Source organism: Strix uralensis, chromosome 23, assembly GCF_047716275.1.
Source record: "Strix uralensis isolate ZFMK-TIS-50842 chromosome 23, bStrUra1, whole genome shotgun sequence".
NCBI classification, from domain to species: Eukaryota; Metazoa; Chordata; class Aves; order Strigiformes; family Strigidae; genus Strix; species Strix uralensis.
The window spans coordinates 3,369,083-3,381,178 of NC_133994.1; the positions used below are offsets into that span (position 1 = coordinate 3,369,083).

The 12,096-nt window shown below is 44.4% G+C and overlaps 1 protein-coding gene across 1 annotated transcript; it reads right to left on the bottom strand.

The window, feature by feature from the left end:
* Positions 1–997: 997 nt before the first annotated feature.
* Positions 998–11,816, bottom strand: SCNN1D (sodium channel epithelial 1 subunit delta). Its single transcript, XM_074892811.1, has 12 exons — positions 11,500–11,816; positions 10,397–10,649; positions 8,753–8,946; positions 6,355–6,458; positions 5,778–5,941; positions 5,097–5,195; positions 4,376–4,493; positions 3,753–3,831; positions 3,063–3,120; positions 2,228–2,283; positions 1,811–1,886; positions 998–1,538 (listed from the first exon to the last, which is right to left on the bottom strand). Exons 1-12 carry the CDS (start codon positions 11,814–11,816, stop codon positions 1,125–1,127), a joined length of 1,932 nt encoding a protein of 643 aa, XP_074748912.1. The 3' UTR covers positions 998–1,124.
* Positions 11,817–12,096: the final 280 nt, after the last annotated feature.

The window sequence follows — 12,096 nt, forward strand, 5'->3', positions numbered from 1 at the left end:
ATCCCACCTCCACGTCTGGAACCAAAACTCTTTCCATGATTTGTCCCTACGCATTTAGGCTTCTGCAAGTAAGGGCTGGACATTTTGAAAAAGACTTTTCCAGAGCCAACACTCAGAAGTAACAATTAGGCAGTAACAAACCCAAGTATTGGTTGAAGGCAAAACAAAGTCAAACTAAACCCCCAGTCATAGTCTGTATTCAGAGCATTTTATTATTTAAAAAAGTTACAAAACAAAGCTCATTGATTTCTCGTTAACTCTTGTTTTCTACGGAAAGTCATAAACAAGATTATAACAGAGTAAAATGCTCCTGTGCAAACATCATCATCAAAAATAAAAGTGTTATTTTATGTACACATAAGTTACTGTCAAATATTAACATTAAAACATCTCTATTTATAAATGGACTGCAACAAAAACGCAGCATTGTTTTAATCTTCTAAATAAACCAGATGCTTCGTCTGTGACCTTAAAAAGTTATCAACCCCATTTCTTCTCTTTCCTTTCCTCTAAAATAGTAAATCTCATTTGAAATAATCTGGGTTAAGTCTAAAAGCATCTCAGCAGCAGCATTCTGTGCGTTGTCCTCAAAACACAACAGTAACCGGTTAAGGACCGAGAGGTGCCTCAGAAGCAAAGCTGTGATCAGAGCCTGTTACTCCGTGCTCTGTCATCCTCAGGACAGCACTGCCTGACAGGAGCACACACTCAGCCTCCAGAGGAGATCCTTCCACCAACAGCCAGGCTGACTTTTCTCTTGAGTACGTCTGTGAAATGTAGATGGGCCTGTCTGAAGCCACAGGCTGATTTCCTCACAGGGGTTTAAAAGTTAAAAGCTATGAATAGGCTTTTATGAGGACTTGACAACTGTCCCAGAGAGCAGGAGTACAGTTCTCCCCTCCCCAGATACTCATTAGGAACAAAAGAACATTGCATGATGCCTGAATCCAGGACACACGGATGGTTTAATAATGAACTTGTAATAGCTGGAGGAGGATTGCCAAGCTCAGCAGTGTGGTGCTCCCAGATCGTGGATCCAGAACGTTTCTGTTTGCAACCTTTCTGACAGCACCTGAGCATTCAGGGAGTTTTGAGACCCCCGCTTCTCTGCACACAAGCATATCCTATCCTTTCAGTTCCCCTTCCAAAGAGCTGTCCTTCGTGTATCTAAATCCATTAAGCACCACATCTGGGCAAAGCTCTGGCATTTCCACCTTGCTGGAGAGTGGGTGAAGATGCAGGTCACTGTTGTTGTCCATGGCAATAGTCACTCCAGAAGGGTGAGTATGAGCAGAATCATCACCTTTTCCAGCTTCTTCTTGCACAACTCGGTAGTTTTCTAGGGTCAAGCTCACGCTGGGGATGGTAGGGGTGTGAGCTACTTTCAACGTCTTCTTTGACCTGAACCTTTGGTAGCAGAAGAGGAGAGACAGGACCAGTGTATCTATGAGCAGCTCAAACATTTCAACTACAGACAGCACTGAGGATCCAAACCAGAGACTCCATTGGCTTCCCATGCTGGACAGAAGCAGATTCTCCTACAGAAAGAATCAAAGACTTGTGTTTATCAAACACAGCAGACTCTGGGAACATGAAATTGTTGCATATTGCCAGCAGGTCCGTTAGCTGTTTGCCATTTGGGGAGTAATTTCATGTGACTCTGTAAAATGTGACATTTTCAGGTCTCTTCTTTAAGAAGAAGAATCCCATCCCATCTTGGGGGCTGTAAATAACCCTCCCTCCAACCGCACACCGCACACCTTCACTAATGACATGTAGCAATGTTTTGAGCTGATGTAGTGCAACCTACTGAGAGTAAAGGAGACTCGTTCACAGACTGGTAGTTCAGTTGCTGGTAGAAGATAGTCACCTTGGCAATATCCTTCCTGCATTGGAGAAAGGGAGCAGTTAGCAACGGTGGGATGTCCACATGTCATTCACCTGGTGGAAGGTACTGCTGGCATTCTGGTCTTGGTTTTACATGCTGATTGCTAGGCAATAGGTTTCACCACTCACTCAAGCTTTCTTCCTGAGGGGGTTTAACATGAACTTGGAAAAAGGGTTCAGAAGTGACTCTCTTACAGTGTTGTGAAGAAGGATGGGAAATTTATTGGATGACACTACATTTTTCTCTTGTCCTCCCTTTCCAGTCTAACATTTACAAATTCTGCAAGGATGAAGAGTTAAGCCACAGTTTTAACAGGAGTACCTCCTCGCAGTGACTAACCTGTTGCTGGTAGAGTTGTACCCATTCTGATGCCTTAGAGCTTGGCGGATCCAGTCCTGCAGCAGAGTATATGGATGTTATTGGCAATCCTGTCTGCTGAGTTTTTGTGTGTTTAATATTTTGTAAATGTAGATTTCATGAGCAATAAAATGGCTATTGCAAATAATAAAAAAGGATGTAATTGATTGGTTTATAACATATAGTGATAGCTATCAAGTAGTAGCTGTATTTGCCAGAATAGAAAGGAACTCCACACTGGTATTTTAGCTGTGTATAATACTCTGGTTCTTAAATTCTGCCTTTAATGGCAATCCCACCAAATAATTTCCTCTTTTAAACTGTATTGGTTGTATTTACATCTACATTATCACTTCTTTCACATAAATTAATTACCTGGTCATACAGCCTGAATGCCCATTTAACATGAGAACATGAGAAATGGCAAGAGGTCATCTACTGACTCACAGAGTTTCCATCGCAGCCCTGCAGCACCTCACAAACAGTAATGAGTGAGTTGTTACACCACAACACCCACTGGAAGCAGAAAGTCATTAACACCATTTTGTAGGTGGGAACTAAGGCAGTGAGGTGAATTGCTTAAGGTCACAAGGAAGTTTGGATTAGAACTGGAATTGGATGTACCTCTGTCCCATCTTAGTCTGGCCTCTTAACTACAGGGTCATTCCCTCGGGCCCAGGTTTTGGACCAGTTTGCTTTATTTGCCATTTCCATTGCTGCTGCCTGAGTCACTGTTTTCACCCTTAACTTCAATGCTCCCACAGCAACAGTAAATACAGTATCCTCTCGAAACAGAGCAGTTGTCTGTGTGGACTACCTGAGACTTTGCTGATGGCCACTTAGCTGTCCCAGCAGACACCTTGTACAGCGATTCCCTGATGAGATAAAAATGGAGATTATGATCATGATGACTCTTGGTGTTTAAAAGTGAATACACAAAGGAATTTAACAATGCCCAAAGCAGACATTCTGGGGGCAGCTCTTGAAAACCTTGGAAAAAGGTTTGTAATTCAGCTTAGAAAATAAAAGCAGAGGTTGCCTGAAAACTGTTCAGGTCAGGAGGAAAACTAGAACGGTTTAAAAATCCTGACAAGTTTTCTTTGACGTATTGACAACCAAAATATTTGATATTTTGCTTTAAAATGATGTCTTTCCATTTTGAAATTGACCTACAATAAAAAAGCAGAACCAAGAAAAGTAATACAGACTGAAAAATTACACAAACCATTTGGTTTGGCCTTAATAAAACATTTCAGTGTGATTAAAATAATTTCCCCTCTCTGCTTTCATGCACACACAAAGTTCTTATTTAATTTGCCTAGCGCTGTTATCTTTTTCCTTCCTCAGCGCTGGGGTTCAAACATCAAAATGAAACCTCTGGTGCAGAGAATGCCAAAATTCAGATGGCCAGTTGGTCCATAAATTTCCCACTAAGTTGCCTGCATTTCCACTGCTGTGATTTTCCTCTGCGAGCTGGCATTTATTGTGCTCTGCTTTGGTGACCTACCGGCAAGGCTTGGGGCACTGGTCAAAACAATTCAGGTGATGATTTCTGAGCCTGTTGTACAGCTGGTAAAAGCAGTGACCTGGTGAAAGAAATGGGAAGAACACACTCAGGCGCTTCCTCAGGAAATGGAAGGCTACCAAAACCTCTGCCCTCGCTGCCCAAGCATCCAGCACTCTCTCCGAGAGACCTGGTTTTGCCTCACTCTCACTTTGGAATGGTTCCAGATGGCCGAGCTAATCACCTGTGTGCAATGCAGGTGCCTTCTCTGTAAGGATCTGCTGAGGATAGGCCAACCAGAAAACCAAGAGAAGTTCTTCAAAGCTTTGTCTTACACCGGTACAGCCACCAATATAGGTAACAAGAAAGAGCTTGACCCTATATTAACGTCCTTATAAAGGGATGCTTGATAGCATCAAGATTTTTTTATGCATTAACTTGACATCCACGCAAATACACAGAAAGGTGTCTGCCATCTGTCTGGATTCAGACATGATGTGAGGAAATAGTTTAAGCAGGAAATAGGCACAAAGTAGAAGGGAAGTAACCTAAGGAGTCACGTAAGCAGTGACTATTGTAGGAAGGTGTTCCCTTCCAACAAGGACAGAGCAGTTTTTTGCTCTTACCCCATGCAGGCTGCTTATTGTAGTCACAGTATTCAGCACCGGGAGGCAGTGGGTAGTAGTAATAGCCACAGCCACATTTTCGAACCATTATGTGCTGAAAGCAAGAATGCAAACAAGCCTGGAAAATAAAGAAGACATAAAAGACTGGGTAAACCAGAAATTCTCAAGTGCCCAAATTTTCAGTCTGTATCATGCAGCTTCTAGGAGACAACGTGCAGATTTTGTTGCTGCAAAGAGACACCAGCCATTACTAGAGCATGATGATGCAAAAGGTTTTTGCTTTTCATTCCTTGTCTTTACATCTGAAAACAGTATTGAACTCAGTGAGATAGAATTTCCTCCAGCTCCCTTTTTCATTATGCCCAGTAACATCTCAGTTAAACAGCCCAAATGTCTAGAGCCAGGAGCAACTATTTACACAAATAAAGATCTGATGGCTCAAGAACATCCTACTAGAACAGTCCAGCGGCCTCAACTGGCTCACTGTCTGATCTCTCTTGTGTTAGAAGGTGGGAAGAGCCCCAGTGTCTGGGGCTGAGTAACTCTCACTCAGTATAACACCCTGTTTGTGAGCTTCTTTTCAGAGGGGCATGAATCTCTCTGTTATCTCCAGCAATGAACCTGCTGATCCGTAAAAGCTCTCTGGACAGTAAGGTATGACTTGTTTGCTATTCATCCACTCTGAATAAGCTGGGGCCTCAGCCAGCCACTTTGACAATACCTGCAGGGTGTAGGAGTTGTTGTACAGGAGTTTAACATTCACATCATTGCCATTAGTTGTGCATTTCCCATAATTGCCACCCAGGCGATTCACCTCATCCTGTGGACACAGAAAAGACGCCTGAGTGATTAGGAGCTTTAATTGGACCTAGCCATCACCATCTGAACTTAACTGGATGGAGCATCATATAAAGGACAGGAAGTGGAGTAATCTATGTTAGCAGCCCAGCTATACCTTGCTAATAAAACATATAGAGTAACAGGGCAAAGGTAGGAGAGTGCACGAGGTCAGTCACTATGGTTCAGCTGACAAGCAGTAACTCATCATTCAAAATAACTAAATCACTTCTGAATGTTTGTTCTCATCCTAATATACACATGCAGCCCCCTGTGTAGGGCTGGAATGATATGTAGGAGGTGTAAGAGCCTCAGTGTAAAACAAATCAGGCCCCAGTGTATTGAGGACCAAAAGGCCACATGCACATTTGGAAGGATTTTGTTGAACCCATGGGAACCTGAGCACAGTGAAGAGAGAAAAGGGGTTGCATAAATATACATGCACAGTCAAGGAACGAACACAAAGGTCCCACAAGTCCATTGTACGAGTCAATCACAGTGCTCAGCTCCTCACAACCTCCTGCAATCAGAAGGAAAAGAAACGCTCTTTGAGCTGGTGGCTGACCTGCTGAATGCCTATGGTAGTTGCAATGCCTGGTCTGATGTCAAAGCCTTCGTGCTCAAGGAATGGTGTCTGATTGTGGTTGTGTATCATCACTTTCACACCTGCTACTGTAGACAAGAGTGGGATGTGATCCTTCTGCTCTGCTCTCAGGATAAGGGAAAGTCCTGTAAACCAAGGAAAAGGGAAGCATATAACAACCACAATAGGAACACCACTACATCTTGAATTCTCAGCACTGATCAAATTGCTGTCTTAGCTCACAGAAGAGCCATTCTTTTTCCTTAGAGACCTGGTGAGTGCTCAGGTAGCAACTGCACCAGCCTATTCCAAAGCTGTAAAAATATTCTGCTTGACAATTAAAATATATTCTGCTTGCTATAAGTTAAGATATGGCTGATATGGCTATCATATACATGTGGCTAGTGAAGCAAAAAAATACAGTATATAATTTGTGCCACCACACTAGAAGAGAGGGATATATGTCAGTAAGTCATGTATGGAAGACACATTTAATCCATAGCCAAATTATATTAACTTTAGCTCTTCTTCCCACCCTTTGCCAAATACCGTAACATACCGTAAGGAATTCCTGGTTTTGTAGCTGTCCAAAAAGAGTCTGTTCCCTTGCTGTTAAAAGTATAGCAGCTTCCAAAGACTGGGTGGTGAAAGTGAACATAGTCACTGAAATCAAGAGAGATTTTGACGGGATTTAATTATGAGCGTAGCAACACCTTTACTTCTATGTAGGACGTGTTTTGTGTGTGTGTGTGTATGCACAGGAGTGCCTATGGGAAAGAGTTGTTAACTCACTGGAGACAAGGAAAAAAGTCAGATGCACAGGGATTCACTGCTCACCCAAGGTTACAGTCAGAGCAGCAAACACAGGAGTCGAACTCAGAGTTCTGACTTGCTTTTCCTCCCACCAAGTAGACTAAATTTTTCCCTGCTTGTTATAAGAACCAGGCAGGTTGAAGTTCTGTGCTCCAATCAATAGGAGAAATAGATTCCTTGCTTTCTTAAAAATTGTACCACTTATGCTCATGCTGAATTTCCCTGGCCAAGTCAGCCTCCACATTCCACCAGTTATTCCGGGAGTTAAGGAGAGTTGGGTGCACACACGTACAAAAGTGACAGTGCTCACCATCAAGTGCACAGACGGAGATATATTACATGAAAGCATCAGAAACACTAAGTACAGAAGAGTGTAAGAGTCACTTGCATCCAGGAAAGATAAAACAGGACCTTGTCTTGCAAAATGATCTACAACAGACTTAGTGGACCCCTCTCCTCTTTGCTGAAAGTGCTCAGAAAAACATTTAAATTTGCCTTCTGCTTATTCTGTGTCATAGATGAGTGCATTGCTGTTAAATTTGTTCAAGTCATCAGCTGAAACAAGTAGGCCAGCGAATAGCTCATGTGTGCCTGAGGCACAGCATTGCTTTGGGTGGTGTATGTCAGTTGTATTTGGAAGAGCTTCCAACAGTGAAGACCGCAGGCATGCAGGAAAAAGAAGGTACACCTTTGCCTTTGGTATGTGCAGCCTCTAGGGACAAAAGGATGCAAAAAGACCATCTGACCCTTTTAGTATCAACTGAGTTCTCATGGCATAATAGTTGAGAACAGTGCTCAGGGGCCAAGTGCTACAGTAGGGTCGTGAGAGCTTTCTTCCACTTCTCTCGCCCCTTTTCATTATTACAGCAAAAAGACATCCCACTTTTATCCATTGGATATCTGAGGATTCCTGCTCCTTTCCTCCCATGCAGGTGGACAGTCATCATTTCCCATTCAATACAGTCAATGCATCTTTGTACCGATAAAGGTTTAATTTAGGCTTCCTTGACACCCTAAGACACTAACTCACAGTCACAGAGGTAAGCCATGGCAGAATGCTGATTTCTGGGTTCCTAGCCTCATACTCTGATCATGAAAGACTGTTCTTTCTTTCAGTCAGATCTCCAACAAGGGCTAAGCCTGGCAGTATGCCATGAGGTGCAGTGCCTGCACTGCCTGAAAGTGTAGGCTCAGTTTCAATCTCCCAAGTCCTTGAGTTCTGCTGAAATCACAATTAGTGCCTTGAGAATCATATAATAGAATAATAGAATGGTTTGGGTTGGAAGGCACCTTAAAGATCATCTAGTTCCAGCCCCCGTGCCCCGGGCAGGGACACCTTCCACTAGCCCAGGTTGCCCAAAGCCCCGTCCAACCTGGCCTTGAACCCTTCCAGGGAGGGGGCAGCCACAGCTTCTCTGGGCAACCTGTGCCAGGGCCTCACCACCCTCATGGGGAAGAATTTCTTCCTTACAGCTAATCTAAACATACTCTCTTTCAGTTTAAAATCATTACCCTCATACTATCCCTATCCCCTGATCACGAGTCCCTCCCCCCTTTCCTGTAGCCCCTTTAAGTCCTGGGAGGCCGCTCTAAGGTCTCCCCGGAGCCTTCTCTTCTCCAGCTGAACCCCCCCAACTCTCTCAGCCTGTCCTCACAGGGGGATGCTCCAGCCCCCCGAGCATCTTCGTGGCCTCCTCTGGCCCCGCTCAAGCAGGTCCACGTCCTTCTGATGTTGGTGCCCCCAGAGCTGGACCCAGCACTGCAGGGGGGTCTCCCTCTGTATGAGGGCGGAGCAGAAGAGGAGAATCCCCCCCTCGCCCTGCTGCCCACACTGCTCTGGGTGCAGCCCAGCACACGGGTGGCTTTCTGGGCTGTGAGCGCACGTTGCTGGCTCACAGTCAGTTTTTCACCCACTAACACCCCCAAGTCCTTCTCCTCAGGGCTGCTCTCCAGCCACTCCTCGCCCAGCCTGGATTTGTGCTTGGGATTGCCCTGACCCATGGGCAGGACCTTGCACTTGGCCTTGTTGAACTTCATGAGGTTGGCACGGGCCCACCAGCCTGCCCAGGTCCCTCTGGATTCCATCCCTTCCCTCCAGTGTATCCCCCACACCACACAGCTCCGTGTCATCAGAAGTAACATACCTGGGTCTGCAGGGCTCCCCATCATACTGACAGGAGTAGACCATATCTTCTATTTGCTCCTCATGATCAGAAATGTTGATTATAACTGGTAGCTGGGACATGATATTCATGTAGTGAAACCTGTACCATTCAAGAATTGCATCCATCCCAGATGAATAGGTCTTGTAGAAGCAATTCCCACCTGTGGCATTGCACTGGAAGAAGAGAGGGACCCGTTCAGCACAGCCAGGACATGACAGCCTAAGGGTAACAGAGATCAGGGGGTAAAGGCAATATGGGATACAGGGACAAGAGGAACCTCTATTTTTTTCAGAAAGTGAAGTCTCTGATCATTTTAGTTATCACAGAATCGTAGAATGGCTGAGTTTGGAAGGGACATCTAGAGTTCATCTCGTTATGTTCTAAGCACTTTTCTCCTTGAAGCTGAATTAGGTGTGCTACTTCATCTCAGGGGAATGAGTGCAGGGGAAGAGAGGCAGGAGAAGAGAGCAGACAAGCAAACCTTGGGAGAAGGAAGGACAGGGCTGGTGGAATTCTCTACAACCCATGAATCATGAACCAAGTCCTGAGACACTTTCTTTGTTCTTACTCAGGCATTAGACAGCTGAACACCCACAGATTCTGGTGAAAGTGTGCCTGGTAAAGGACTTGAGGATAGGGCAGGATGATAACAATCAGGAAAAAATTGCTGGCCTTTCAAGCCACATCAATCTCTCTCTCATAGCTTCTGCTCTTAGATCTCCGTTAACCCTGTTTTTGATATGAAGAATCTGAAGCATTTGCATTCTTCTCCAAAGTCACAGATACACATTTATTGTATTCATCCTCTTGATCTGTTCTTGTCATCTTTTATCTGCAACATTTCTAGTGACCCCAGTACCACAGCATTTAGATACCGAGGGAATCCTTGCATGTTGTTTCTCTGTTATTTCTAGGCTCACCTGCCAAGTCTAGATGTTTTGTATATTTTTAGAAAGGGGTACAATGATTCCCATAGCTTGCTGCTACCATTCTCTACTGATTTGTCACTGTCAGAAGGACGTTACAAGTGGGTGGGCTGTGTAAGATCATTGACGTTGTTATTGCTTCACTCCACAAGACTCCCAGCAATCAAGCATAAACTGTTAGAGGCAGGGATGGGCTGTCCTGAAACATCCTCCAAGCTGTCATTACACAGCACTGAAACTCCATTTTTTCACTCATTTTTTTGAATGCACCGTGTGAGATCTTTGTCAGGACCCTGAGTCCACTGTTAGGCCTTCACCCACACCCTCTGCCCATGGGCCCAGGAGCTCATCTAAGCTCAGCCCAGATCTTTAGTTTCTCTTTGGGCTGTAGTATAGGGCTGCTGCTTTTCATTTAGGCTGCTGCTGTGCTCCTGCCTCACTGGGGACTCTGTTGATCCCATGGCCTGATCTTAAACCTGCCTCATCACCACAAGCTTGCCTGATAAGCTGGACTTTTGGTTGGACCTGGCCACTATCTGTAAGCTTTCCCTGCTTGCTTGCTCAGGTACTGTGGGATGGGTCTCCACCCTCCCCTGCTGATGGACTCCCCCTCTGCCCCCAGTCCTTTAGGGAGCAGCCAGCCCTCGCTGCTCGTGTCTGTAGCCAGGTTAAAATCTCGAAGAGGACATGCACTTACCAGCCTGAAGCCCACGCTGGAATGCTTCCTCCCTGACCTGTTGTTGTGGTCAGACATTCTCAAGAGTGAGAAGTTTTGGCTGAGCTTGAAGCTAGATCTGCTGAGATTGCCTATGCTTGTCAAGTCTTTTATGTGGATGTTTTTCTCATTCATGTGGAATAAGCTGGCTGATGTGTTGATGCCATACAAAAAAGCGATTGATTCCTCTGCCATGTGATCCAACTGAACCAAATGTTCACTAACCAGTTCAAACCTGCAAGAAATATTAGTTATTTGTGAACATCCACATTTCTATTTCTAAAGCACTTTATTTTATGTACCCTCACAGTATCTATGGAAGGTTAGTCTCTGCAGACCTCGATGCCTGTGTGAGAAAAGTCAGCAGTTATGGTGCCTATGTTTAGCATACCAACTTCAATAAATTAATTTATTAGGAGCTCAAGTAGCTGAATTTCCAGTTGTTGGATTCTTCACTGAAAACCTCAGAACTTGTAGCTGTGCAGCATCAGCTGTACAAACTGGCCTTCTAGTCAGCCAATTAGATAATTATTCTGCGGAAGTGACATAATTCATTTACTATGTAATTTGAAACTTCTCAGCAACTTGCCACTACTGTGTGAGCCTTGTTTGACAAGCAGAGCCACACAGGCTTCCACAGAAGTTATATTGTTTCCTTAAAGCCATTCTGTGGTATGAAAAACCAAGCAGAATCAGCTCTAGCGTGCCTCATTCTAGAGATCAGTAGTGTAGTTAGGAATGAATACACACAGTAGCCACGTTTTTCAGAGAAAGACTGTTTTTATCAGAGCACAAAATCAGTTAGCAGCTTGAACCAAGTCACAAGGTAGAGTTCCCTCTATCCTGACTCAGTGCATGAAATAAACTGCTACATGCTGTTGCACAATTCCAACAAGATCTTATCTTAAAAGCAGTTTGGAAATAACAACAGTCCCTTTCCACTTTTGTGAGGCAGAGACACCTCTCTCTACTGGCCTTCCTCTACCTTCAGCCTCCTCCAGGCTGCAGTCCTAAGGCTGCTGACCCTTCCTGAACCCTTGTGACTGTAAAGACATGACTACAGCCAAGGGGAAAGCACAGGTTACCTGTATGGGTCCAGATTGCAGATGGTAATTGCTGGAAACATCTTGGGCTCTGAATGCATTGACATGGTCAGGACAACAGGGTAGGCCCAGTACTGGCTGAACATAAGCGCAAATTGCCAGTATAACATGCCAAAGCTGGCAAGTAAAAGCAGAGTCCAAAAAGCTGTTTTCATCCGATTGCTGTCTGAGCATACAAGGCGGATGGTGCCATGGATTGTTGTGTTCTTACAGAAGAACTCAAACATATCCTTGAAGGAATCATAAAACTCAATCAAGCCTTCTTTCTTCTCTTCTTCTCTTGACACCTCCTGCTCCATTCTCTAAGTATGTTTCTGTTCAAGAAAAAAGAAAAGAAATCTTATTAGCTTGTTAGAAAGACCATGGCCAGTCAATGGATTCTTTCAAACAGGGTGCCAATGAGTTTGTTATTAGCAAAAGCTGAAAATAACTGTGAGCTGAGACTCATCTGTCTTTCCAGAGTTTGGACACCAGGAAGTAGCAGAGAGGTCAAATGTTCTGCGTACTTCAGAATGAACTCGAGGCATTCTACCCCACTTACACTATGACTTCTCTGTTAGTATGGATATGCAAAGTTAA

Excerpts from the sequence above, each read along its gene's own strand:
- SCNN1D (XM_074892811.1), bottom strand. The coding sequence starts at position 11,816 with ATGGAGCAGGAGGTGTCAAGAGAAGAAGAGAAGAAAGAAGGCTTGATT. Across the intron at positions 5,942-6,354 it reads AAAACCAGGAATTCCTTACG|GACTTTCCCTTATCCTGAGA; the intron begins GTATGTTACGGT and ends CTTGGTTTACAG. Across the intron at positions 3,121-3,752 it reads CAGTGCCCCAAGCCTTGCCG|GGAATCGCTGTACAAGGTGT; the intron begins GTAGGTCACCAA and ends TTATCTCATCAG.